Genomic DNA, 27135 nt, shown 5'->3' with positions numbered 1-27135 from the left:
AAATCCTGGTCTCTGTTGCCCTAACGAGCATGTGCCCGGGAGCGTGTGAGATGGACCTGGACACGGGGCTTGTTTTATTTTATTTTTTTCCCTCCTGAATGTCTGCAGACAAAGGTGTGAGATGCTTGTAAAAATGTTTTGGGGATGGCTGTGCCCAGGTCTTAGGGTGCATGTGGCAGAGGCATAACCACAGCCCCAAGTCCCAGTATGGGTTTTGGTTTCTGCTTTACCCACTGTCTCCTCTGCAGCTCTTTAAAAACAAAACAAACCCATCAACTTCTGTCCCCTGCAAGCTTAGCTACGATTTCATTTAAAGTTTTTCATTCCCCTGTTAAATGGAAGTGGGAAGCTGACTTTCGCATCGCTGAGTACAAGGCTGCAAACCCAACACAGCAGCTTGCTAATGGGAAATGAGAGAGATTTCAGCAGCGGCTCAGCAGGTTCTCTCTGCTTAATAAAAGGAGCACAACTCCGCTGGGAGGCAGGCGGGTGCGACAGCCCTGTCCCAAGGGGCTGACCACGTTGTTCCCTGAGCAGGCTCTGAGGGCTGTTCCTCTGCCCTGGAGGGTAGGAAACCGCCTTCCCTCGGCCCGAGGGACCTCTGAGGCTCCAAGGATGGAGGAGCTGCTGCCCCCGTGCTGGGTGTGGGACGGGCAGTGGGATGTGGTCACCCTGCTATCAGTTCCGGAGGTGTTTGTGGAGTTGCCCTGCTCTAAACTTTCAGACCTGGGCACCTTGCCCTGACCGCGGGGTTTTATAAAGACACGGCTTCCTCTTGTTTGCTTTCTCGTGCCAGCGCTGCCGGGCTCCTGAGGTGAAGCCTTGCAGGAGGCCTGGGAGGGGGCCCCCGGGGGCTGGGGGCTGTACACAGGCACCGGGGTGTCCCCTGGGCAGCCGGGTGCTGGGGGTGTGGCTGCCTTGCTCCTTGGAGCCTGGGCTTTTTCTACAGTCCTCCAAATTGCCCTTTTGTCCCCAAAACAATGCCCCTTTTGCCTTTCGCAAAGCAAATGCAAACCGAACGCGGTGCCATTGGCAAAGCGGTGCCTGAAGCAGCCCTTGGAGGAGGGTCTCGCCGCTCCTCTGCCCTCCCTGGGGGTGCTGTGGAGGAAGGGAAGAGGCATTTAAATGAACCTTGCTCAGCTTTGTCCCCCCCCCTCTGCCTCTCCCGGTCCCACCGCCCTCTCCGGTGGCCCCAGCAGGGCTCGGACGATGAGACCGATGTGGCCGTCCCTGCCAGGTACCCGCCGCCCTCCTCCAAGGGCACCCGTGCGCCCCGAACCCCAGCTCCGCCGGTGCCGCCCGCCTTGAGCGCGGGAGTGGGGTTGTCCCCTCCTGCCCCCCATTTTCCCGGTCCCCCCCCCCCAGCTGCTTTTCCGCTGCCTCCCGCCAGCCCCCCCTCGCCCCGCTGACCTCCTTTGACGTCTCCCGTTTCGCTGCGGATGGTAACGGGGAGCCGATAAGAGAGCAGGGGCGACAGCGTGACGGGCGAGCCGTGCGCTGAGCGAGCCGCTGCCCTGCCTCGCCCCGCTCTCCGCCAACGAACTGATTTTGGGGAGCACCCTGCGCCCCCTCCGACCCCCCTCAGCCCCCCCGGCAGCGGTGGAGCCCCTCGCAGTGAGAAGGTGGGCGGCGAGGGGTGCTTGGGGTGGGGAGGATGGATGGAGGGGGGGGGACCGGGCACGGCCACGGGGCCCCGCTGAGCATCACCGGGCGCTGCTGCGCCCACCGCTTCGCGCCCAGCTTTGCGGGTTGCCGGCGGCTCGCTCTGCTTGGCCGGGCTAAATGTCAGCTCCCGGAGCGGGGAGGCGGGCGCGGGGACGGTTCAAACGAATTAAATCCCCCCCCCCCCCCCCCCCCAAAGAACCGCAGGCTGCCGCTGACAGGCGCGGGGAGACCCGCGAGCGGGGGCGGCCGCAGGTGACGGCGGGCGGCGGGGCTCGGCGGGGCGCCCCCCCTGCTCCCGCTTTTAATTCAGAGCGGGAAGCGAAGGAGCCGGGAGGGAGAGGAAGACGAGAAGGGAGGAAGGACGCGGGGTTCGGAAAGGCGCGCAGCAGGCTGCCGGCGGCGGCTGGTCGTCCCTCGTTGCAAGCAGGCTGGTGGCAGCGGATGGCTCTGAGCGGGGAAGTAGCAGTGAACGATTCCTTGTTTATTTTTTATTTTTTGAACATGGCCTCCGCAAGGCTGGGATCAAGAGGATGTGAAGGTAGCTTGCTGCTCTGCCACTGAGTTAGTGCTGGCTTTCTCTGCTGTTTCCTCGAGGGTCTCTGGCATGGCTGGGGGTTACCAGCAGGTACCCCTTCCTCTGGACACACTTTGCTGACCTGAGCTGGTTTGGTTGGTGAGGCTGGAGCGAGCTTTTGGAGCCCTTTTTCCTTTTCCTCCACCCGGGCGGCAACAGGCACTGAGGATGCGGAGATGAGCGCTCCTGAGCAGGGGAGGTTTGGGAGCAGGATTTCCCTCCAGGTCCGCAGCATCCCTCTATCTGCTGCCTGCTGTAGAAATGCTTTGTGCTGGAGCAGAGCCCGTAGGTGACCTCTAGATGGATCAGACCTGCTCGTTTTAAATGTCTCTCCCTCTCCTCGTGCTTAGGTGTTCGGTGACAAGCTGGAAAATCATGTTAGGTAGGTGCTACAGGAGGCAGAGGGACGCCTTTTGCATTGGAAAATGGGGAGGGAGGAGAGCTGCTAAACTCTGAATAGCAGCAAGAAGAGCAAGCAGGGATGCTCTCCGCCTCCTGTGCTGGTCTCTGTGTGCCATAAGAACAGACTCCCTGGAAATTCATCTCAGCAGCTGATTTCTCAGGGTCTCTCATCGCCTGCTGCTGATCCGGACAGCATCCATCCCCTCACCAGCTGAGGACTGGCTCCCTCATCTTGTGTGCGCATGCTGAGCATCTGCCTGCCACGGGGGCTCGCAGACGCGTGCCACCACTACCAAGGGATCCTTTCCAGAGGGCATTATTATTTTTTTTCCCCCTCCTTCTTAACTCAGCTCTGCAGCAGCTGCAACATTACAATAAATAAGCGTGCCGACCCCAGCTGCTGTTGTGCAGCCTGGTGCCCGTGAACGGCTCCGGCAGGCAGGGCGTCCTCACCTCGAAACTCCAGGGCTCGCCGTGAAGCACAGCGTGGACGGTCCAACAAGTGGCTCCCGGCCGCACTCCTCCTGCCTCGTGCTCTCTCCCGGACCCGCAGCTCTCCTTTCCTGCTCCTGCGACTGATGGAGCGCGCGGGGTAGCGAGAGCCTAGCATGCGTGAGCGTGTGGTGGGACCGGTGCCCAGGGCTGCAGGCGGGCACGCGCTGGGAGCTGGCGGGGGCCATGGCTTCGTTCGGGAAGCTGACGGAGTACTTCAGCCTGAGGAAGTCGAGGACGGAGCTGCGCTCCGAGCGGCGGGGCCGGCGCAGCGGGAGCTGCTGCTGTAGTGTCACCGAGTGCAGGTACGGGGTGGCAGTGGCTCGTCTGTCCTGGTGCGGCTGCATGCACCCGGGGCTGGGGGTGGGAGGTACAGTCCTTGGTACTTTGCGTTTCTTGCCGTGTCCCATCACCTGGGGCTGGGGACGAGCTAGGAGCTTTGCAAGCGGTGTCCCGGTCCTGCCGTGGTGCCAGACCCCTGCAGGGCTCATTGCTTGGGGATGGCAGTGGCAGGCGCTGTGCCCTGGTGTCCGCATCCCTGCCCAGGGCACGTCTGAGGTGCCGGCGGTGCGTCTCGGCTGTTTGCTGTGTGACTGCCTGCACGTAGCCCTGCTCGCTTCTGTCTCTGGCTTTGCGGTGTGCCGCCGTGCCCGTTCCCTCGCTGTGGTGCCGAGGCTACGCGCAGTGATCGCCCTTTCCTTCCTCTGCCTCTCGCTCTGCCGCATGCAAAACCCGCGGCTGCACGGACAGCAACAAGTTGCCTCGCAGGTGGAGTTGGAAGCGTGTGCGCTGCCTGCCCTGCCCCTCCAGGTTTGCTCGGGGATGGGGGTGATGTGGGGGGCTCCTCCGGCTGCCCCCAGCCCCTCTGCATGGGGCAGCAGCTGTGCTTTGTTGGCAGCGCAGTTGGGGTTGTGTTTGTGGGTAACACTCAGTGCCTGAGCCGGCACGCAGAGGTGGTGCCGGTGGCCGCTGCATCTGCTGTCCCCGTGTGCCAGCTCCGGCAGAACCGAACCTGCACCAGGTGGGGCTGACGTGGGAAAAACAGCTCCGAGGTATCCACTCACCTTCTTCCCTGGTTTCTGAGAATCTTGTGCTGTGTAAAGGACATTAAGGAGTTGGTGATCTGGTGCTTGTCCCCTCCTGCTGCTCTCCTAGGCACCGCAGAGCCGGTGAGGCTCAGGGACGGTCGCCTCTTGGCTCGCTTGGAGCACGGCACATTTTCTCCTGAAGCACAGAGATGTTCGTGGCTGAGCTGGGTGCTTTGTCCTCCTCTTCCTCAGCACTCTGCTAGGGGAGGGCAGCACAGTGCCAGAGCTGGAAGGTGCAAAGCCCGGGTTCACCTGTGCCGGTGCAGAGCACCTGTGGGGAAGGTCGGGTCTGCAGGTGCTGCCAAGTGCCTGCGTCCCCAGGAACTGCTGGCGTGCAGCTGCCTCGTGGAGAGTGAGCGTGTGCCACGTCCCTGCCTCTGCCGGGCAGGAGGGACATGAGGTGACGCTCCTGGGGCCCTGTATCCTGTCATCAACTGTGCACGGGGTGCTATCGTCCTGGACCTGGTGTCCGTGGAGAGCTGGGTGGTTTCCCGTGTGAAGGGAGGTGTCACGGTGCGTCGCCAGCTCTAGGCCATTAACCACAAAGTGGCACTGCCGGCGCATCGCTTGCGTACCGAATTTCTGGGGTGTTGCTGGGTGTGGATGTGCTAGCACCCATCGCGCAGGTGTGGCTGCACCCGCGGTGCTCGTGGGCGTCAGGGTGCTGCGTGGCAGAGCCCTGCTCCGTAGGGTGGAGGGCGGCGTTCCCACTGGCAGAAGTTTCCCCGCGTGCCCCGGTGGCCCCAGCACGGCTGAGCTCCAGCTGCAGGGAGCTGTGCTGTCCCTGCTCCTCCGTGCGCTGTGTGTGGCAGCGCCCCGGGGTGGCACGGTGACGTTCCCTATGCTGCCGGCTCCTCCGGCGACGCAGTGTTTGCGTGCTCCTGCCGGTTCTGCGTCTGTTCCTTGATTGCATGTGGTTGGTGATGGAAGTAAAAAATAAGCGTTGAAGCATGGAATGCTCTTGAAATCAGTGTCACTTTTCACCAAAGCTACTTCTTTTCTTCATGCAAAGGAGATCCTAAACAAGGAAACCCTGCGTTCCGGACTCTGAAGCTCAAGGTGTACCAGACCCCACCAGAGCTCTGCCCTGGCTCTGTCTGATTCGGGGCCACCAGGCTCCAGCCACTCTTGCCGAAGCTGCGGTGCCCACTGGGACCACAGCAAACAGCCTCTGGCAGGTCCTCGGCTCAGAGGAAGCACTAACTGGAATTACTAAATTCTAAATATAGCGGTCCCACTCATTCTCATAGGGCCTAAAAGGTATTAGCAGGCGTGTAGTTGTGGTATTAAGTAATATGCCTGCATTTTTAAACGACGCCTACAGATGAAGCGGTGGGTTGAATAAGTCTGCTGGATTTGGGAATCTGTGCTTTAAGGCAGCGGGGCTTGAACTTGTGTGCAGAACAGAACGCTGACACGGCAGCGTTGTCTTTCCCCACGTTCAGGTGGTACTGGCCAAACGTGTGGCCAAAATGCATGCAGGTGCTCTTCAGCCTCCCTGTGCCCTCCTGCTCTGCTGTGACCCGAGGCACAGAACTGTCACGATTTGCACCTCCTCTTATACCAGCGGGGGGCTTTTGCAGCCCCAGACTTGCCAGCGGTGCTCGGCAGGAGGATGGATGCTCTGCTGTGGCGCCGTGGCACCACCGGTGCCCTCTTTGCGGAACCAAATGGATGGTAACATCTGTAGGGGTTGGAGAGGCAGGCGGTGTGACCAGCTGGGGATCGGTGTCCTCAGCAGGCAACTTCTCCTGGGGCTTGTGAAGAGCATTAACACATCAGCCAGGTCCGATTTATTGCGATCTATTCCCAATCACTTTTTGCAGTCTGGTAGGAGTTTTGATAAATGAACCAAATGCTCCACTGGACCGGCTTTGGAGCTGTGCTGGCTTCTGCAGGATGAGGGCCTGGATTGTCTCAGGGTGGCTTTCGCTGCCCCCCGAGGCTGCAGCACTGGGTGCAGGAGCCCGCGGGCTCGGGCAGAGACAGGAGGGGACGGGGCTGGGGCTGCTCGCTGGGCTGCGGGGTTTGGTTCTTTGCTTTACCTCCCAGCACCACCATCGGTGTGCTCGTGCCTGCTGCTCTGCGTGCCTGGCACAGTGGAGTAATGAAAGGAGAAGACGGGCGATATGGAATAGCTCATCTTCATGTAGGCATCTTCAAACCAGAAGGGCCGGACAATTTCAAGTCCCTGTGGCTTTTGAAAGAGGACCAGGAAAGCGAGGAAGGTCTTGTAACGGAGCTGAGAGGATGGCCTCGCTGCGCGTGCATGGCGTGGGCTCCAGGACGAGCTGGAGGCTTTGGAAGCAGGCGGGCACCTCTCCAGGCTGCTGCTTGCAGCCAGGGCTGTTTAGCAGCGGGGCTGCCTGGCAGACTCCTGGCCCGAGGTCCTGGGCGCCTGCAGCCTTCCGGGGAGGGAGAGGATCCAGCGCCATTTGGTGGAGCTGCTGGGGTTTGGGTGGTTTCTCGAGGACACCACTGAAGTTGCTCTGGACCTGGATGCAGTGCTACAAGGCAGGGGGGTGGGCAATGTTTTCCTGGCAGGATTGTGCTTGGTTGTTTTCGGGTATTTAAAAATATCTCTTCAGCTCTGGCAGCACGTCTGTGTTCAGGCATGTGGTCGTGATGGGGAAGAGGAGGAACTGGCAAGTTTTGGGCTGGAAAACTGCACTGAAGGAACAAAATCCCGTGTCAGCTGCTCAGGGCGTAAGGTAGATGGGTACAAATGGAAGCAGGTCTCCTACCTCTGGCTTGCGGCAGAGCCCTGGAAGAGTCCCCACCGCTGGGGCACGACAGGGTACTGCCCTGGGGGGTGTTGCACAGGCACCGTGTTGCAGAGCCACAACACGTGGGGTATGGCTGTGGGGCTGGAGGCTTTGAACTTTGGATAAAAATTCCCCTAAGGGCATCGCTGTGGGGCGCCGAAGGTCTTGTACAACAGCTGGTAGTTTGATGGATGTCGACACACTTTGAAAAAATGCTCCTGCTTCCAACTAATCACTCTATATGGAAAGAGAGCTGCGTTTTAAAAGAGAAAGCAAGTCAGGAACTTGGAAGTTTCTAAGTTGTGTTTTAGGCTGAGCAAGAAGTTTCCACCTGACATTATTCAAAACAAGTGCTTGTGGCAGTTGTGTGTGAGACCTCGTTGCTCTCCCAGCTCTGACACCCACCTCACCTGCTGAGAGGCCAGCAGAAAAATGTGTGTGGGTGCGTGTATTTGCATTTTTGCTATAACAGATCTTTGTAACCTACATAAAAGAATAAATAAATAAAAAAAAAAAATGCACGTGTCCGCTGCTGATGCATGGAGCTGCTTTATGCTGGTGCTGAACCAGGCCAAGCTGGAAATAGTCCTAAATCCCGTGTGGGTGACTCAGAGCCGCAGCCTGCTTGGCAGAAGTTAATCCTGTTAAAGTTACCAGCAGCGGACACTCAGCATCTTTACGACTTAGCCCCCGTCGCCGTGTGTCCGGGTAAGAGCAGGCAGCAGCGAGCTGAAGGTGCTGGCCGCAGTGCTCCCCGCAGGCAGCGGGGCACCGCTGGGGACCTTGGTGGCCGTTTGTGGGGTGCATGCGGGGCAGCCCATGGCTGTCCTCGAGCACCGCTTGCAGTGCTCAAGGGGTCCGAAAGCAGGACAGCCGCTGCTCCCTCCCGGCCGCCTGTTGTGCCTGGGCCTTTCCCACACGTCCCCTGGCCCCGCAGCGCTGTTGGGGTGAGCGGAGCCTTCTAGCCCCTTCTAGCCCCTGGGTTGTGCAGCTGCTGCCCCTTCTACCGTGCCGTATGGTGGTGGTTTGGGGCTCCCTCCCCACTCCTCTGCCTCTCCCCTTCCCCTGGCAATGCGAACGCTGCATCCCTTAGGTCTCGGGAAGGTGGCAGGGCATCAGACATAGAGGGCTTTGTTTTGTGAGCAGAGTGGCAGTGCCCCGGGAGGAAATGACATTTAGCTCCTGGCGTATGACTGAGCTGCCTGGGCTCTGCATGTCGAACCTAGAGGGTTTTTTTTTTTTTAGCTTTGCCCTCAGAGCCTTTTTCCCTGTTGTTTGTATTGCTGTGGCTGTGCCATAGCAGGAAGGGGCTTGGGGAGCAGTGTGGAGAAGAAGTCTCTCTTCCCAGCGAGCCTGCCCTTGCACGGGGCCCCTCCGGTGTGGCTCCCCGCTGCCTGCTCACCCGGCTGCAGCTCCTGCCGGGGGGCTGCTGGCTGCCCCTCTTGGTGTCCTGTCCTGGTGGCTCCCACCAAATCCCACACACATGGGTGCCTGAGCTGGCTGAGGCTTGCTGGTTCAGACAGGCTAGAAAAGCACCTCTGTGCTCTTAGCATCCTCTCTTTGGGTCCGGGGGCCGTGTCCCATCTAAATCCCAGTGAGGGGGTGTGCACCCGGCCTTCCTCCTCCACGTCTAGCTCCTGAGCTCCTTTCAAAGCCCAGCGTTAGGACAGGAGATGAGGCTGAGAGCCGGCTATCTTCTGCACACGCTGAAGCTCATCTTTGCCTGGATTAGGCAGAAAAGGGATAGTCATCCTTTATTTTGGAAGGATGGCTGGGTGGCCCAGCGGGAGGAAGAGGAAGTCATATCGGTATTAAGGAGAATTACATATGTAGCATGACTGCAGAAAACTCCGGCAGCAAGCCTCGGCCTGTGAGTCATGGTTGCTAGAAAGACTGTTTGATGCCTCATTCCCCCACTGTTTTGGCACTGAGTCACAGCTGGGTGGGTGTGCAGGTAGGAAACAGAGGCACCGGCAGCACACACCGGGGGCTGCGCAGGGAAGGAAGCGGCTTCACGCGGCGGATGCGAATGTGAACAGCTTCTAATAAAAGTGGCGGCTGGTGAGGGGAAGGTTCCTGCCTGAAGGCAGGGGGCAGGGTTATGTCCCCGTTTTACCTCCCTTGGCTGGCTGTGTTTGGGTTTCTGTGGCACGATTTTGGTCGCGGGAGTGTAGAAATTGCCTCAGGCTAGAGAAGACGCTAACTTGGCTCTATAAAGAGAAGCTGCCCGTGTTAGAGAAGTCCCAGAAAGGACCCGCTGCTGGCCAGAGCTGAGCTATGAGCAGCGCTGGTTGTGCCTCTGGGAGAACAGGCTTGAGGAAGGGTTAACAAAGAAAAAACAATGCTGAGCAAGAGCAGCTGGGAGAGAGGAGCGGGAAAACACAGAAGGAAGCAGGCCCAGAGACACCAAGGTGAGTGAAGGAGGGGCAGAAGCCCCCCTGCAGCCCATGGGTCCCACACGGAGCAGATCTCCACGCTGCAGCCCGTGGAGGAGCCCCCGCTGGAGCAGGTGGAGGTGGCCTGGAGGAGGCTGCGGCCCATGGAGAGCCCCCGCAGGAGCAGGCCCCCGGCCGGAGCTGCAGCCCGTGGAGAGGAGCCCACGCAGGAGCAGGGGTCTGGGGGGAGCTGCCGCCCGTGGGGGCCCCGTGCTGGAGCAGTTTGCTCCTGGGGGATGGACCCCGTGGGACAGGGCAGAGTGCCCGTGAAGAAGCATCAGAGATGAAGCATCAGGTACTGACCGCAGCCCCCATTGCCCAGCACCACTTGGGGGGAGGAAGGAGAAGGGAGTGGACAAGGGGAAGGTGTTTTCAGTTTGCTTTTAGTTTCTCTCTGCTCTAGCCAGGCAATAAATCACATTAATCTCCCTCCGCTGACTGTTTTGCCCTTGATGCTAATTGGTGAGCGATCTCCCTGTCCTTATCTCAACCCCCGAGCCCTTTCCCACCGTATTTTCTCCCCCTCTTCCTCCGGGAGCGCCGCGTGGCAGAGATCAGCAGCGTCCAGCTCCCCCTGCTCGCAGCCCCCCAGCCCCAGGCGGCTCCCCAGCTGCCTCCAGCCTTCGGGGTGTGCTGGTCGCTTAAGGACAAGCGGTTGTGCAGGGGAGAACAGGAGAAGCAGCCTCGGGTCGGGCGCGCGGGGCGGGCGGCCGTCTGCAGGCCCCGCACCGGGAGCGGGTCCTGAGGGCCCGCAGCAGGGCCAGAGCTGTGCAGGGGCTGCTGAACCCTCGGAGGGGCAAGGAGGGGTGACCACCCCACGTCTGGGCTCAGGAAGAGACATTTCAAGGGGGAAAAGGGAGAAAAAAGGAGATTTTGGAGCGTTCGAAATAGGAAGGGCAGAGTACTTTGGGCCTGGTGTGTTCTGAGAGCTTGGGTGACCGCCATTATTACACAGGCCAAACTCCCACCTGTTTTAACATTTATTTTTGCCTGCAAATCCATGTTTATGAAGAACTGGGAAGCTTCAGTGCACTTTTCTGTTACAGGAAAAATGGCTAGTACTTAGGTTTCACAAGGGCTCTGTCCTGGTGTGCGGTGTGGGGTTCTTCGGAGCTGCACCCCCAGCTGGCACATAGAAAGCATTAAAATAAATGCTATTTATTCCTGCCACCCTGCTGGCCCTCCAGCAGTCCCACTTGTGGGACCCGAAGCTGTTTCCGTCTCTCTGCTGAGGAAGCTCCCTGCCTACGGCGGGGGGGTGGCACTGGCTGGTCTCTGAGGACCTTTCCCACCTGAGCTGCTCCACCTCTGCCTCTGGGCTGGGCTGCTCGGGGTGCACAAAACCACGCGCACGGCTCCAGCCTGCTCTGCACCAACCACCCAGCGCCCACCAGATGACGGTGGGGAATAAATAGGTGGAGAATATGCATTCTGTGACCGAGGCGGGAATGCAGTTCTCGTTACAGGTGCCTTTAACCCTTCGGGGTGTGCTATTTGATTACGTGCAAGTGCTTGTGCAGGGGGGAAGAGGAGAAGCAGCCTCGGGGCTGGGCTGCAGGGCTGGGAGAGGCACCGAAGCAGTGGGTTTCGCAGCCGTGTGGGTTCACTTTCCTGGTGCGTGTGCCTGCTAAGGCTCTGAAGCAAGCAGCTGTGCTGGTTTTAATGGCAGAGCAGCCTTTTCCGGAGAGAGGTGGAGAGAGCAGGGGCTTATTCAAAATGATGATTTTTTGGGAGCGTTTTTCTTCCCAGGGAGCAGCAGACGTGCTTCCCCTCTCAGGGACCCGTCTCTGCCTTTATCTGCGGTTGCTGGGCTGCAATTGCCCCGTCCCTGCAGCCGAGCTGGCAGGGCTGAGCAGGAGCAGGAGCTTTGCTGCTGGTGCTACCAGGGCTGGACCCGCGGGGCGGCTCCGTGCTCTGCGTGCTGGTGGCAGTGGGCACGGCGCTCGGCTCGCTGAGGCAGGGCGTGCTGCTCCTGGCGGCTGACCAAAACACCCTAGTGCGATGACGGGTGGGTTTCCTGCCTGTTGTTTCAGGGCTGTTTGCTCCTCGTGCTTTCTTTGTGTCTGTCTGGTAGACGGGTGGACAAACCCACCCAGCCCCGCGGCGGCAGAGGCGAGTGCTGCCACCAGGAGCCCTGCCCTCGCCGAAGGCTTTGCATCCTCTCCTGTGTGCATCTGTTACTCCTTCATTAAAAAAAACAAAACCAACCAAACAAAAAAAACATTTCTTAGGGGTGTTTGTTACCGCAACATGTCATAAATCTGCCTTGTTGGCTGGGCTTGTGCTCTCCCAGCCGTGGATGTATCGCCTCTGATGCTGCTGATGTTCTGGTGCTTCAGAGCAAAACCCAGGACAGCCAAAGGCTCTGGAGGGAGGCAGGGCCCTGTGTGCCCAGGAGGGTTTAAAACAACAGTATGCTGTGCAAACCTGCACAGTTTTTTGACCTAAATATCAAATGATTATTTTTTGCCAGGGGTTAGTAGAGACAGGCGAGCTTTGCCATGGTTAACCTCCAGTGCTGGAAGGCTCAGTCGTGCTGCAGAAATGACGGAATTTAAAACAAGCCAAGCTTTCTGCGCCGGAGCATTCGGAGTTCATGCCTGAAGCAGTTCGCCCATGTCTGTGAGCAGCAGCAGTCTCCTGTACGAGACGATCTCAGCTTCCTTTGTCTCCTTTGCCGTGTGACTTGGATTTTGGAGCACCCAGGGGAAGCCAGCCCTGTGCCTCGAGGCTTGAGATGGGGTCGGGAGCTTGGCCAGGCAGCCGGTGAGCACCTTGGGGGGGGGGGGGGGGGAAAGCAGTGAGCGCACATCCCTGCTCTTCTCCTGCTGTGGGGCTTTGTGCCTGCCTGCGGTCAGTGAGAAGAGGCCAGCGGGTGCTGGAGGTGGTGGCCGTGCTGCTGCCGTGCTGAGGTGCCTCCGCGTCCTCCCCAGGAGGTGCTGGCACGTGCACAGGAGGCCGCTGCGTGTTTATGTGCAAGGCAGCCAGCCAGGATGCTCATCTTCCGTGTTACCTACGCTTCGTTAGCCTTCGTCTCTGAAATTTTTCATGGGCAAGCAGGAGTTGAATAATGGCCACGATAGAAAAGCGGGAGCCAGGGCTATGGCTCAGCATCACGTGTGTCTGGGAACGGGGAGGTTTTTTCTCTGCCCCAGGTTTTGGCAGGTCACATAACCTCTTCTCATCTCTGCTTTCCCCAGCCTTTAAACGTAAACCGTTAATAACGGTGCGTGCCTGAAAGGTCTGTTGTTTAAAACAAAGAAATCTGTCTAATTGTGTTGCTCTTCTCCCTGCTGAGCATTCGAGATGCCTTCAGCCCCCGCTCTGCCTCGCGGGTGCCTGGGGGCAGCAGAGCCTGGTGCTGGGCGCGGGGACGGGGGTGAGGGTGCAGGCGATGCTCTCCGGCCGCGCAGGGAGGACGCTCGCCTGCTTTGCTGTCCTGCTGGCACGAGAGCGCATTCACCTTCGTCTGCCCTCCTCCCCCACTGTCTGAAGAAAGCTCTGTGAGCTGGGGGGATGTTCACACCCCTTAAATGTTTCTGCTGCTTTCCCTGGCCCTGGGGATTTTCTGGTTTTGGACTCTGGGTTTTTCAGAGGACGGCTGCGGCTGCTGGAGCGTGGCAGGGTCAGCACGTATCCGTGCTGGGATCTCATCGGGGCGCGTGGCTGGGGAGCAGAGCTGGGGAGTTTTAAAGGAGAGACACCAGCACGATGGGAGCGAGCAAAGGGCCCTCAGAGCATTTCATTTTCCCATTCAGACTCGGCACGTAAGCAAATCTTGAAATGGCAGCCTGGTAAAGCACAGCCACGGTGCTTGGGTTCCGAACTGCTCATCTGAAACGTCTCTATTTTCCCAGCAAAAGGGAGAGGTGCCGCCTGGGCCCTTGCTGATGTCTTTTCCCGTTGACCAGCTTTGCAAAACCCAATGGGGGTGGCGTCAGCGGTGCTGGGGGCGAGTGCCCACGCAGTGGCAGTGGGTCTGCCGCGCTGAGTGCGTGCCCGGAGGGATGCGCTGCTGCCGGCAGCCCCCACGGGTGACGTGACTGTCGCGTGGCTGCGCGCTCTTGTGGTTGCGCTGTGCTGTGCTGGGGGGGGGGGTCGGTCACCCAGCGCGTCGGGACCCTCCCGGGCGTCCCTTCTGGTGGGACTGGGGGGGTTGTGTGGGCTCCCAACCACCAAGGCTGCGATGGGAAGTGCTTTTGGCCTTTTTCTGGGGAATTTGGTAATTGGTGGGTTTTGGTGGGCCATCTCTGGGGCGTGGCTGGGCTGGGAGGAGGCAAGAGACGCTGAATGCTCTTCCTCCAGCTCTCCCAAAGCATTTCCCTGAGGTCCTCCCGGCATTTTGGGGCGCACAGGGTGTGCGAGCTCTGCTCCTGCACCTCCCGGGACCCTCGAGGTCCTTGGCACCCACCCGAACGGAGATGCTGTCTGGCGGCAGTGGCGGCAGCTGTGGCCCCGGTGCTGGGCTGCTCCGTGCCGTGCCTGGGCGATGGCCCCTGCTGGAGCGATGCTCTTGGCTCCAGAGAAATAGCAGGAGAGGAAGCTTTTGCAAACCAGCTGGTAGAAATCATGATATTTACCAGCTCACAGCTGAGCTTGGGAAAGGTATTTTTATAGCTTCACTTTTTTTTTTTTTTTCTTTCTTTCTTTTTTTTCCCCTTCCTGAACTTGTAAGCTGAATACTGTTTTGGTTTTTTGTTTTGCTTTGAAACTGCTTCGCAGCCAGATAAAAGCTGCTCTGTTTTCAGCTATCATCCTCCGCTCCACAGCCCTTGTTACCTTTTAGCAGCATGAAGACAGTTTTGCGGAGGCTTGGCTGGAACTGGGAAGAGAGCGATGCCGCACGGCTCAGCTCCTCCAACTGTGCCCGGCTCGGGCAGCAGAAGGGCATGCTGCTGCCTCTGGGCCGGTCCCAAACAGCTGAAGGACGTCACCGGGCACGGTGCGTGGTCCCCGCCGTGCCCCCTGCCTCCCCGGGCCCTCCCGAGCTCCTCTTGCTCCAGGGATGCTCTCGGGAGCAGGGGGCAGGTGGTAGCGGTGCCTTGGGGGGGTGGTGGGGAGCGGCGTGGGGCGGGTGGCAGGGCTCGGCCGTGCCCTGTGCGGTGCCGTGGGGTCTCTGCTCCGCCGGGCACCTCCCTCGGTGGCTCTGCGTGAGGTGCCGGGGGACCTGGTGAGGTCCGGCTGACGGCCGGGCAGCGTGGCCTGAGCGTGGGGCAAGAGCAGGAGATCGGCTCGGGGTGAGCGTTCCCGAGCGTGAAGGGTGGATGTCTCAGCGATCCGTGCCGGCTTCGCAATTCACAGGGTCACTGGAAAAGCAGCAGTGACTCGCGGGGTCTGCTGAGAACGGCCGAGGTTTTCAGAGCAAACTCGGGTGATTCTCCAAGCACGCCGAGGCCCCGTGAAGGCTGCGCTGCTCCTGATTCCTGCGCCTTTGGTTTTCGAGGCTGCCCCTGGGCCTGGCACCCAGGCCCCAGCTGGGTCCCTGCAAGCTGGCCCAGGGAAGGGTTTCTCCCAGCAGAGAGGATCGTGGTGGGGGACTGCTCCTCCCAGCTCGAAGCAGCTCTGCCTTTTCTGGATGCAGCTGGAACCTGTGCCGGTTTTTGAGGCCGGGTTGCTAAGTGACACCTCGCTGGAGGAGCTGCCTGAGCAGCGCTGGTGCAGCAGGAGCAGGCGCCTCTGCACGGGTGTGAGCCGGGGGCCCCGTGCCGTAGCTGGGCTCTCCTGGTCCCCCGTCCCGTGTCTGGGCTCACCCCTGTGCTTCACCTCACCGTTCTCCCCCACACCTTCAGCTTTGTAAGCTTCTAGTTCGCGACAGATTTAGGGAATGGATTGACTGAGAGCGTGCAGGGGAGTCGCTGAAAAGCAGCTGTGAAATTCTGGGCGGTCCTGCAGGAAGGGGGGAAACCTTTGGCTTCTCCACTGCTTTTCTTTTCTTTTTTTTGGATTCTTGTTTGGCTTTTGGGGCTAGGACCTATCCCGTACAAGCGCTGTGTCCCCTCGGTGCAGCGCAGGAGCAGGCAGGCGGGGTGCGGGGCTCCCTGCTGCCTGCTCCCCTGCGGCTGCGGGCGCTGCTGGGCACTGCCTGCGCCTCCAGCCCTGCTCTGTGCCCTGCTCTCGTCCTCGTGTTCCCAGTTTTCGGCAGCTGTCTGACTCTGAACCCTGTGGAGGAGGAGAATGAGCACAGCATGGCTCTTGGGTTTCGCCTGCGAGCTGCTGGGGTTCGGAGCTGCGGCCGGGGAGGCTTTGGAACATCGCCGCCCTCAAACGCCTCCAGGAGCTGTGCTGGAGGTGACCTGCGAGTCGGTGACGTTCACTGGGATTTGGGATTGTGTGAGCAGTGCCGTGGGGTTATTTTCCCTCCTGTTTGTTTTCTCTGTTAGGCTGCAGGCTTTCCACCGTGGCCAGCATCAGGATTTCTCCATCCGTTCCCTGGGTGAGGCAGAGGCTCTCTCTTCTCACTTTTAAAATGAAAATAAGCCAGGTCAGGCTGGGAAGCGGCTTTTTCCACACCAAAACAAACGGGGAGGAGAGGTCAGGGGGAAGCAGGTGTTGCTTGCAGGGTTCTGGCTTTCCCTGGTTGACTTGTGTTAGCCTGCTGTCTGCCCCTTTCCCTCTGCTCAGCCCTTTCGCTCTCCTTCCCTGCAGTTCCAGGCTCCAGAGAAGCCACCCAGTAAGGACACCACCAGTAAGGACATCGCTGGGAGGGAGGCGCTGGCTGCAGCCCTGATTTGAGATGTGCTCTGCCTCTTTTTTCTCCTCACGGCGGCCGCTCTTGCAAGCTGGTTTGCTTTCAGGAAAAGCCTGGGGAAAGCAGCACCTGTGCCCCTGGGTGCTGTGGGCTGCGGCTCGGGTGGGGAGGGCGAAGCTGGGGCGGTTTGTGCTCGTGCCCACCTTGGTGCCACCCCCTTGGGCTGTCCCGGGGGGTGACAGGGACCTGGCCCTGGTGCCTGTTCTCACATTTCCCCGTCTGGCTGCAGGCTGGGAGCGACGGGGCCGTCACCGGGCTCCTGCCTCAGCTTTCATGTGCAGCCAGAAGGATTTTGCCACCCGTGTCAGCGCTCGGGTATGCGCTCTCCTTCCTACCACAACACCAAACGGCTGCTATTTATAGGCTGTAACAGCATTGATTATGGCTCTTCTAATTGAGCTTTACATTCCCACCAGGGATCTTTACTAATGGGATGTGGCATCCTTGATAACACAAAGCTCTGGAGCCTGCTCGGGAAGCATCCGTCGGAGCAACGTGACTCTGCGCTGGCAGCAGCGGGGCCTGGCTGGCAGCTGCTGCTGAGGCCGTTGCGCGCGGGGCGCTGGGTCCGCGGAGCTGGGCAGTGCTTGGGAATTCAAGGCAGATTTCAGAGAGAAACAGGTTTCTGGCTGCTGACGGAGCCTTTGCTCTTTCTGAGATAAATCATCGTCTTCAGCTGCACAGCTTAAAAATATCTCCTCCAAGGGCATGGGTTCTTCCCTTCTTACCCTCGTGCAGTCCGGGCGAGCGGCAATGTAGGCACGAAGTCGTGTGAGCATTTAAAATGCTAATGCCGCTCTGCAGTCGATGGAGCTACACGCAGGTGCATTTATAAAAGCACCGAGATTTACATGCCAGAAAAAAAATACGTTTTGAACTCGGACAGAGCCCGGGGCTCGTTTTGGCAGCGCAGCAGTGTGCTGAGTTGTGTCCGCTTTGTCTTGTGCCAGCGCGATGTGTTACCCTGAGAGCTACGTAGGTTTCACTGCAACAGGAGCAGCTCGGGGTGCTGATCCTTTTCTCACCTCTCCTGGCGCAGCTTGCTTCCACGTGCATGCAGGTGAAGCACGGGGAAGGGTTGGGGCGGAGGGCTGGCACGGTGCCACTCCGCGGCCCCAGCGGTGCCGTCCCTGCGGCCGTCCCCATCCCCTGAGCGCTCAGTGACTGCTCTGCGGGGCTGGGCGGATGCCTGTGGATGCAGGGTGAATCCAGCCGACGCCACCCCTTTGTAAACCTCCCGATGTGCCCCCCGGGTACAGGCCTGGCTGCGAGGCCCCTGCGGGCAGCGCTGTGCCTTCCTGCCCTGCCTTCCTGCCCTGCGTCCCACGGGAGGCGGCTGCGGCTCGGCGCCTCGCCCGGCTCCATCGCAGGGTCCCCGAAGGGCTGAGGCCGTCGCTGCTTGCCCGTGAATTGCCTCTGATGCTGACACCGGGCAGGCGCTGCTGCCACGTTTGTAAGGGAGTGAAAAACGATCATCCTCATAAAAGGAGCGGTGACAGGCAGCCGCCGCGGGTCGGGAGCGTTTGCGCCGTCGGCTCTCCCTGCGTGACCTTGAGGAGTCACTCGGAGGAAATGGGATGAATTCGGTGCTGCTGGCCCCATGGTCTGCACCGGGACCTCGGCCCCAGTGCTCAGGGAGCACAGAGGAGGGCTGTGGGAGCAACCGCAGGGAAGGAAAGTTCATTTTGTAAGGAGAGACTGGAAGAGCCTCCTTAACCAGCTTGGGAAAATGCAGGAAAAAGGGGATATGACTGCTGTATGCTGGAAATAATCGTGGGAGCAAGCGTCGTGGAGGGAAAAGAACTATTTAAGCTGAAGGCACAAGAACAAATGAGTACCCCTGAGCTGAGAACTGAATTTCGGGTGGAAATTCAAATCTCCTTCTCATTCAGCATGAGATGTGGGAAGAGCCTTTTGCACGGAGGAGCCTTTCGCCGAGCCCCCCGGGGTGTGCGGGGAGCCCCGCGGGGTGTGTGCGGTGTGACACGGAGGGGACAGGGCTGGGTGGCCGCGGGTGAGACCCTGCCACCCCTGGGTGGGACCTTTGCAGCGTGGCCTGGGCCAGCGCCGTCCCCAAGGAGAGCAGCTGGGGACTGTCCCTTGGGGGGGTGCGGCGGGATGGAGCTCAGCGAAGGGGGAGCTGCCCCCTGGCTCCCTCTCCCCCCAGAACTGGTGTACTCCGGCTTTTTGGAGGAAAACGTTGGCTAGTGGTAGCGACGTGTCCTGCAGGCAAGGTGCTGGCTTGAAGGCAGCCGTTCCACCTGCTCCAATGCACGTACCCTCTGTTTTCTCCCCTGCAGGTCTCTGGACAGAAAGCTGCAGAGGCCGCTCCTGGGCAAGTCCCGGACGCTGCCCAGCATCCCGCAGTCGCCGGTCCTGAGCAGGCTTCCCCTCCTCGACTCCACGGCATATAGGGAAGAGATGCCGGAGCAGAAGTCCTACAAGAAGCACTCGGCCTCTGACGGCCAGAAGGGCTGCACGGTCCCATCTGCTGGTGAGTGCCGGGGAGAGCTTTCTGCCCGTTCTGCCTGGGGGGCAGCAAAATCTTACCCAACGTGTCCTTGTTCTCCAGGGGTGCGAGCAGCAAGGTAAATCCAGCCCCTGTCTGTGGGGGGTTTATCCTGCCTCAAAACCAAATGTTCTTGATGAGATTTTTTCTTTTATCCACTTCTGAACCTTTCTTTGCGCCTGTTATTTAACCCCCCCCCCCCACCTTTTATTACACCGATGAAAAAAGCCGCATCGGGCTGTGAGAGCCCCTGGCTTGGAGGTGATGCTCAGAGCCTCAGACCTGGGTGTCCTGGCCACACGCGAGCTGCTGCTCCGGGTTCCTCCGGCCTCCCCAGCGGGCCGAGGTGCCGTTCTTCTACAGCATCGAGTGGCTTCGGGGCGCTCATTGCTGGTCCCCGTGGGGAGCAGAGGCAGGGTGGCACCGCGTGGCTGTGCCGTGGCCCTGGCCCGGGGAGGGGGTTTGCTGTGGCAGATGCTCCCCAGGCTGGGAGCGTGCGTTGGCCTTCATGTCAGCAGAGGATATTTTACTGTTTTCTGCTCTTGTGCTGATCCTGATGAAATACTAATACGGTTGGACCAGCTGCTCTGAGCAAGTTTATTGGCGAAACTGTTGATGGGCAAAGAGTTTCACGCTTCTGGTGCCAGCAGAATCACGCTGGGGCCATAAGAATGATGGGGAAAGCGATTAGCACTGAAACAGAGATAAGGCTCGCGAGCCAGGGCTGACAATCCAGTGCAAAATAAAGCCCTTATAAAACAGCTCCCGTCTACCAGCACTCTTTGATTTTTTTTTTTATTTCTTAAAAAAAAATATTTCAAATCTAACCCCCTCGCTGTCAGACTGCTGCAAGCCCTACCAAGCAGAGCAGCTGTCCAAGCCACGGATTAATTTTAAAGCTCTGCAGACTGCATTTCATTTCCTGGTCCTGCTAATTCTCCCACAAGAGCAGGTCTGGGCGTGGGAGGGAGGACCTGTGGAAAGCTGGTGTAGCTGCCCCCTGGGGACAGGAGGGATGGGGACACTCGGGAGCGGGTAGGTAACGGCAGGTAACTCTGGGCTTGGAATCAGAGGGCTCGTGCTGCTCGGTGAGCCCTCCGCATCTCCTGGGCCACCAAGGCACGGTTTGCAAGGACGGAGCTGGATGCGTAGTGGAGGTCTGCGTCCCGGTGGAGGGCAAAAAGCCGCGCCTGTTGCTCTATTTGTGGCTGGAAGGTGTCTAGGATGGTAGGAAGGGGAGTGTGGAAATAGTTTGGAAGCTCCCTCCGTAGCCCGAGCTGTAGATGAATGAATGAGTTGTTGTTTTCTATCCAGAACCTCCCAGGCTTTTTTTTTTTCCTGGCTCCTTGACGCCCAGGAGCTGCTAATTAGCTGCTCATTAAGCCTATCAGCATGCTGTCATGAAGAAAAGACGCTTTTCTCAGCATTGCCTCGCTATTGTATCCGTTCTCACAGCCTGGATCGCAGTCCAGCAGTATTTACCTGTAGCAGGCAGGGCTCAGACAAATTTAGTCTTGGAACAACAAACGGCGACTTAGGTAAATGCCAGAGCCCTGGCCCGCCCTGCAGGGGTGCGGCACCTCTCTGGCTGCAGGGACTGTGCCAGTAGTGGAACGTGACCTCTGGACAGGAGGACGGGAGCAAAGCACCGCATGGACCGGAGGTTCACGGAGCCCTCTGCCTGCTGGCGAGGAAGGGAGGGTTCCCCCAGCCCCTGCCTTGCCCCAGACCACTGACCGTTTGGTGGCATCGCTGGGATCACGCTGGGAGCCTCGTGGGCTGGCAGCACAGAGAAACGCGCTGCCTTTTGCTTGCCACTCCTTATTCCGTGCCTGTGGGAAGTCGTAGGGATGGGATTGAGAATTTTGTTGTTGTTGTTGCCCTCTCTGCTCTTCCTTCTCCAGCAGGGCCCTGAGCTCAGAGCAGAACCCTGCAGTCAACTTCCCTACTACTCACCCGAGTGTTTTGGGTAGCCCACAAGGGCTGGATGAGTGCCAACCTTGCATCTCCGTTGAAGTTCAGCACGGGCACGTGGCCACCTCCTGAAACACCTCTGCCTGCCAAGGTGCCCACGGTGCGCTTGCAGCAGGGTGGCGGGGCTGGCTCCCTGCTCCTCTCCCTGCTGCCGTGCTGCCTGGTGAAGGGAGGGCTCTGACGCTGTAGCCTGGGAGCTGGGCAACGCGCCACCAGCACGTGGCGGAGGAGCACAAGGCCCTTCCTCCACCAGGCTGCGAGTGCTGGAGAAAGCCTTGTGCCGCTCACGGGGCTGAGTGCTCGGTCTGGCTGTGCTGAGCGCGTGGCATGGCCGGAGGGTCTGTGTTCCCGCTGCCCCTCCGTCTTTCACGTCCTTCTGTCGCCCTAATGAATGCTTCGAGTCCAGAAAGAAGACAGGTTTTGCAGCTGCCAAGCCCAGGAAGATGCTTTTAGTCTTTAGGAGGTACCCGTTTTGCCAGGCGTAGCGCCGGGTGGTGGGAGGGTGGAAGATCACGAGGGTAGGTGGCCTCCAGCCAGCGGGCTTGCTCCTTCCCCTCCAGGGACTTCTGCTCTCAGTCTTCCCCTCTGACCTCTCCAGGCTCCGGGCTTCAGCGCTGATTTATTTGCATGGGAGAAATCAGGAACGAGCTCCTTCAGCATGTACAAAACCTTTCTGGGATAGGTAAGGTCCTGACCTCCTCTGCGACACTTCCCTGCGCCCAGGGAGGAGGCACTGCACCCCTTACGGCCGAGCAGGGGAGAAGTGGGTCAGGAGATGAGGTGGATCAGGCTGGGGTTGGGTGAGCAGCTCTGCCCGTGCAGAGCTCAGCACTCAGCCTTGGTTGTCCTTGCTCCGGGGCAGCAAGGTGGCTGTGCCCAGCTCGTTGCGGGGCCGGGAGGTGAGCCGGGGCAGCGGGGCCGGCTCCTTTGTGCGTGGCTTCGCTGCTGTCAGCGGCGTGTCTGCCCCGGCCCTCCTGCCTCGTCCCCGTGCGGTGGCAGCCGGGATCTGGGTGCCGATTGACGTGTTTGTGCGTTGAATAATCACAGCTTTCAAACAGCAGTTCCTGTGTTGGATGAGTTGACATTTGGAGAGGAGCAGCAGCAGCTTATTAAAGCGAAAGCAGGGGTAAAGAGGGAAAAAAAAACCGCTCCTAGGTAGTGATGTGCTCAGGGTTGCCCCTTTTTCGGCAGCTCTAATCGCTTCTGCTCCCTTGTCCTCCTGATTGTGCTGGTTGCTGCTCAGCGTGTCCCTGCCCCTGGGCAGGGCTCGCACCCAGGAGATGCCTTCACACCTGGAAGAGCTGCGGGAGCTCGGGGAGCAGGGGTGGTTGTGAAAGCAGAGGGCAGCAGTCCAGCCCGCCTCTCGCTCCGTGCGCCGTAAATCCCGCAGCCTTGCGAGGCAAACCAGACTTGGCCGGCTGATTTCTGGCTGGTTTTCACCTGAGGGCCTTCAGCTGCTTTCAGCTCGGGAAGGGTTTTGCTCCTCGGCCCTGGATTAGCAGGGTCACGACCATTTGTGCCTGGAGGTGCTGGGTTTTTCAGAAAGCAAATAAAAAGGATTTTGCCTCGGGAACAGGCTGCGGGAGGGGAGGGCTGTGACGGTAACCCCGTGAAGTGCCCTTCAGTGCCACCGTGGCCAATAATTGATCTGTTGTTATCACTGAGCAAGAGGGGTGTTTTTGCTAATTTATTACAGCTATCAAGAAGTGATTGGGGCTGGGAGGTGAGGAGCAGGGCAAGCTCGCTGTTTGCCAGGTGTGAGGACGGGATTGGCAGCAAGGAGCACGCGATATCCGAGCTGCTCGGGAAATAGCGGAGCAGTGATGTTGTGGAGATGCTTACCCTTGTGCTTTGCTCTTTTCCCTTTCGTTGCAATGAAGTGCAGCCAGTCCTGTCTCAGAGCACCAGCCCTGTGCGCTGCGGGCCGTCCTCTCCCCTTCCCCAGCGCTCCGTGCCCAGGGGTTTTGTCTCTGGCACGGGTTTGCTGGTGCTGGGCTGCGCAGGTCTTGAGGGACCAGAGATCTCGTGTCTGCTCTCAGTTCCGCTGTCCATTTGCTCTTGGCCACGACACGGGGAGTGCTTCCTGCAGAAGGAGGGACCTGTAAATCCTCTTCCAATTTACGACGCTTCTGATGCCTCAGTTTCCCTACTCACAAAGGGAGATTTATTATAGTTACCGACTGCAAAGCGAGTGAATGCCTGCAGGAGAGGGGCTTGGTGCAGGTGTGTAGGATTCAACTGTGCAGTTCCACTGCAGGAGTTGTATTCCCTTTAGAAAATGAAACCAGAACGTTCTCCCTTACTGTGGAATGCCTGGTGGAATTTGGGGTGATGGAGAATGAGCGAGGTTTTTGAGTTCTTTATAAGTGAGCCTTTCCAGTCTACGAGCCCATGAGAATTAAATAATAGGAAGTTTTTAAGCGTTGGGATTTTGCTCCTCTGTTTACGAATTACGATTTATATGAATTTATATGAAATTTTGAAATAGTATTGATAGTGGGGTAGAGCCTGAAGGCCCTGCCTCTGATCACGTCTGTAGTGCTCAGCAGTACGTGGGTGATTCCCGCCGTGGCGGCTTTGGGACCGAGCACTAACAGGTTGGGTGCTGGTGAGCAAGGCCGGGCAAACCCAGCGTGGGGCAGGCTGAAGCTCGGCAGACCGGGGACGAGGACTCCGTGGGGCTCGTGGCAGAGCCGTGCCTTCTGAACCCCGCGTGTGGCAGCACCCATCCCTCGCAGCCCCGTGGTGCGCTGGCAGAGCGTGGGTACGGCGTGTGGGGGGTGGCCTGGGGTGGACATCTCTGCCTGCACCGCTTCTCTGGGCTGCAGGGGGACACAACCCAGGGATGGCCACAGCTCTGATGGGGCGCCGTGTCCCTCTGTCCCCAGGGGAGGCCTGGCGGCTGGAGGACGACTGCATGGACCCCCCCGGGGATGCCCAGCTGCAGCCGCGGCTCCGCACGGCGGTGGAGGACGCCCCGTTCAGCCACTTCCGCACCCGCTCCTTCTACATGCGGAAGAGCCTCTCGGTCGACAACCACCTGGGGTCCCTGGGCTACGCCGTCCACCCGGCGGAGACGAAAGCCGAGCGTGTCAGGACCAAGCTGCGGCGGCAATTCGTGAGTACTCGGGGCGCCGCGGCCCTCACCCGTGCTGAGTGGGTTCACGCAAACACCGACGTGTGACGGAGCTGGTTTTATGTAAAGCATGACCAAAACAGCAAAGAGGTCTGGCCAGCTTGGTGGAGCAGATAGCCGCATCGCCTCCAGTTTGCCCACGTTGTGCCGGGAGGCCAATGGGCCCTGCTGGGCAGGCTTTGTGGCTCCCGTCCCCGCCGGGCTGCAGGCTCGCTGTAACAGCGGGGCTCGCGCTGGCTCAGGTGGCTGCTGCTCGGCCGGGCGATGCGTGCCATGGAAATCTCCTCGTTACACCTCTGGACACTGCTGTTCAAAATACAAAACAAGGTTGAAAGCATAAAGGGGTTTGTGCTCTTAGCCTTGGCCGCCAGCAATTTGGTCTTTCCAGGGGTTTGCCTCGTGCCAGCAGAGGGGTGTGGGAGGAGGCTGCACTTGCGGGGAGGGCAGCGAGGCGAGGCGGCCCCGACAGCCCAGGGCAGCCCAGCCTCCTCCAGCCCCTCGGAGCCTCCTGGGGCCGGATCAGGTGCCTCGCGCTCCCTGATCAATGTTTAATGGGCTTGGCGTCTCCTCTTTCCCAGAGATACTCGATCCAGGGATTCATGTGGCCTTCCTCCTGCCTCGTTACTGGCCTTGGGGTTGTAATGAGGGCTCGAGTGTCCCCACCCTGAAAAGCGCTCGGTGTTGGCTGGAAATGGATGAGGGCACTCATACAATGGGAGCAGAGTGGGGACCGGGCACCCGTGCAACCCAAAGTGCTGCTGGGAGCCGTCAGCCAAGGCTGGCGGCGCTCACCCTGCCGTAGGGCTTGGACCTACACAACCCATCTTTTGGAACCCCCGCTCCCGAAGCTGCTGACTTTCCTACAGCCTAGAGGAAATCCCCTCCTCCCTGAGCAGGGATTTTGGTCGTGGCTGCTGGTGCCTGCCCCTGGCTGGGAGTCTGGGGGAGCTGGCTGGGACCCCGGCGCTGTGAGCACCCCAGGGACCCATCTCTGTGGGTGTGGGAAGCAGTGGCAGCATCCCAGGGTGGAAACGAGCAGCAGCGGGACGGGGCACCCGAGGAGCTGCCCAGAGAAGTCGGAGGTGTTTCGGATGAGGCAATCCTGCTGTGGGGTAAGGAGCGGATGCCCACTTTCTTGGGCTCTCAGCCTGGATCTGCAGCCCAGCTGCCTGTGCTCTGGCAGCTCTGAGTGTTGTCTGCGGATCGCTCCCTTTGGCCTCTGACTTCATGAGGGCTTTTGCCAGTCCGTTCTGGGGACCTTTAGCTCTCCGTGGTGCACCCATGGAGCTGATTAATGTTGTCCATCAAAGAGCAGAGCAGGGGTTGTAGATTTTTTTTTCTTGGTGTGTCATTCATTTCTGGTTTGTTTTAATAGCTGAAAGCTGTTGTTGCTGTAGGCTCAGCCGTGGGCTGTGACCTTGTCAGAGCTGCTGAGAAAAGCAGCCTCATCCTACCTGGACAGGGCGCGAGCAGGGCTTTTGGAAAGGGCTGGGCACCCCCATGCAGCTGGAGAGCCAGCCTTCCACGTTCCAAGTAAAGGTCCTGCCAACTGGGGGAGGTAGTTCAAAGAAGAGGTGGGCTAGCACGGGGCTCTGTGGCCTCCCAGGGCCTGCTCGTGCCTTTCCGTGCTGGTGTCGGTGTGGTTTTGCCGGGGCTCATGCAAAGGCCTCGCCCCCGGCATGACGCCCACTCTGCCCTGGGGAGGAATTTGGGCCAGGTGTGCGCTGCCCTCCTCGTGCACAGCAGCGCATTTACGGGAGAGAATGTGATCTGTCTTCACTGCTCACCCGGGACCTTCCCTGGAAGTCCCAATGTAAAGCTTGGTTCATTTTCCAGGGCTGTGGCACTTACCCAGCTCGTAGCCTTAAACTCCCAGCTCCGCTCTTCCCGTGCTGACAGCCTGAGCTGTCTCGGGGCTTGCATCCCTGTGCCTGCGGGGGTGCGGGATCCTTTCCCTGGTGACGGGGGGAGCCCCTGAAGTCATGCCTGGGGCCCCCCCCAGGAGCCGTCCCTGCGGGCAGCCTGGTGCAGGACGGATTTCCCCGAGCCGTGTTGCTGGCAGCATGTCTGCAGCCCCACTGCTGGCATGTGACGGGTCTGCACGTACAGATTACTTGGATTTGCATAATTTGAATTTTAAATGAATTCCGATTTTTGTGATTGTCAGAATGAGTTTTCCTCCTAATGAGCCTTCCCATTTCACTCCTGTAAGGCTAGTGACGTTGGCGAAGTTTCTGCCTTCGAGAAAGGGAAGCGTTTGGTGGCTTCTGACAGCCGTCTGTCACGGCTGCTGTGCCCCCCCCGTTCTGGGGCTGGGAAGGAGAGGTGAAGGAATTTCAGCAGCATCCCCCCGGCTCAGGGGGGCTGCCAGCCTGGCCTCTCCCCGCCTCGAGCTGGGGCTGTGCCGGGACCTTGTACCCGCTGCGTGGCGATGGCCAAGGGGTGTCCTGCAGCCTCGAGGAGCAGGGATGGGACCTTCCGTGGTCTCCCTTGTCCCGTCTGTCCGGGAGGAGGAGGGCGGCTGAGGCCGATGCTGCATTGCTGCCACGGCGAAGCCCTCCCTGAGTGCGCAGGAGCCGTGGTTGTTTGAGGCAGAATTAAAGCCATCAAACTCAGCGTCGGCCTCGTGGAGCATTAAGGGAGGTCAGCCAGGACGGAGTCCCTGTAAGTGACGACGCCAGGGCAGTCGCTGCAGATTAAAGCAGGGCTTTCCGTGAATTTGTGTTCCTTCTTTCCCCCTGGATCTTGACGTGCTGTGTCTAGGCCGATCGCTCTGGTACTGCCTGCTGACATTTAGACATCGTCACGAACCCCGTTAAGCTGACAGCGCAGACCCCTCCGCTCCCTGAAGAGGAAGAGCTGGCAGCACGCAGGGTGCGGGCACATCGGCCGATGCCTCGTGAGCGAGGTTTGCAGCTGCTCTCTCTCCTAAAACCCCTGCTCCTCCGAGGCTGCTGCCCTTCGTGCGTCGCACCGGGCTGTGTGGGGGCAGCGGGGGGCTCTGTCCTCCCTGCCGCCGCCACAGCTCAGCGTTCCGGCTTGCTTTGATTCCTGCGTGGCTCAAGTAGGCAAGACTTTTCAAGTAGGTTGTGCTGTGTACCTCTTCTTGTGCGCTGACATTTTTTTTTTCTTTTTTAATTATTATTTTTGCACAGTATTTTTGTCCAGGCAGTCATTCTGTTACTAGATGTCTCAGTGCCCTCCAGGAAAGGCTTAGAGCCCTGCTTGTCCTGGGAGCCCTGCTGACGAGTCGCACGGAGTTAATGCTTGCCTTACAGACCTGGTAATCACAGAACGGCTGGGGCTGGGAGGGACCTTAAAGATCACCTGGTTCCAGCCCCCCTGGA

General features: G+C 59.5%; 1 protein-coding gene across 8 annotated transcripts in view; it reads left to right on the top strand.

Annotated features, from left to right (window-relative positions):
- LOC118174297 (ankyrin repeat and fibronectin type-III domain-containing protein 1-like) overlaps nucleotides 1–27135 on the top strand; it is a 188095-nt gene that overhangs the window by 31789 nt on the left and 129171 nt on the right. For 4 of the 8 annotated variants that reach the window (XM_035339562.1, XM_035339559.1, XM_035339560.1 and 1 more), the window contains exons 2-3: nucleotides 18470–18663; nucleotides 23541–23770. In XM_035339562.1, the coding sequence (XP_035195453.1) occupies nucleotides 18591–18663; nucleotides 23541–23770 (303 nt within the window). In that variant the 5' untranslated portion in view covers nucleotides 18470–18590. Of the gene's footprint in view, nucleotides 1–1463; nucleotides 1623–3126; nucleotides 3135–3155; nucleotides 3439–14234; nucleotides 14359–18469; nucleotides 18664–23540; nucleotides 23771–27135 lie in introns of those variants that run through there. The other 4 variants (XM_035339561.1, XM_035339564.1, XM_035339556.1 and 1 more) reach the window with 4 other exon arrangements.

Source organism: Oxyura jamaicensis, chromosome 14 (assembly GCF_011077185.1).
Source record: "Oxyura jamaicensis isolate SHBP4307 breed ruddy duck chromosome 14, BPBGC_Ojam_1.0, whole genome shotgun sequence".
Classification (NCBI taxonomy): Eukaryota; Metazoa; Chordata; class Aves; order Anseriformes; family Anatidae; genus Oxyura; species Oxyura jamaicensis.
Note: the sequence above shows the minus strand (reverse complement) of the source record. Positions and strands in the feature narration are given on the sequence as shown.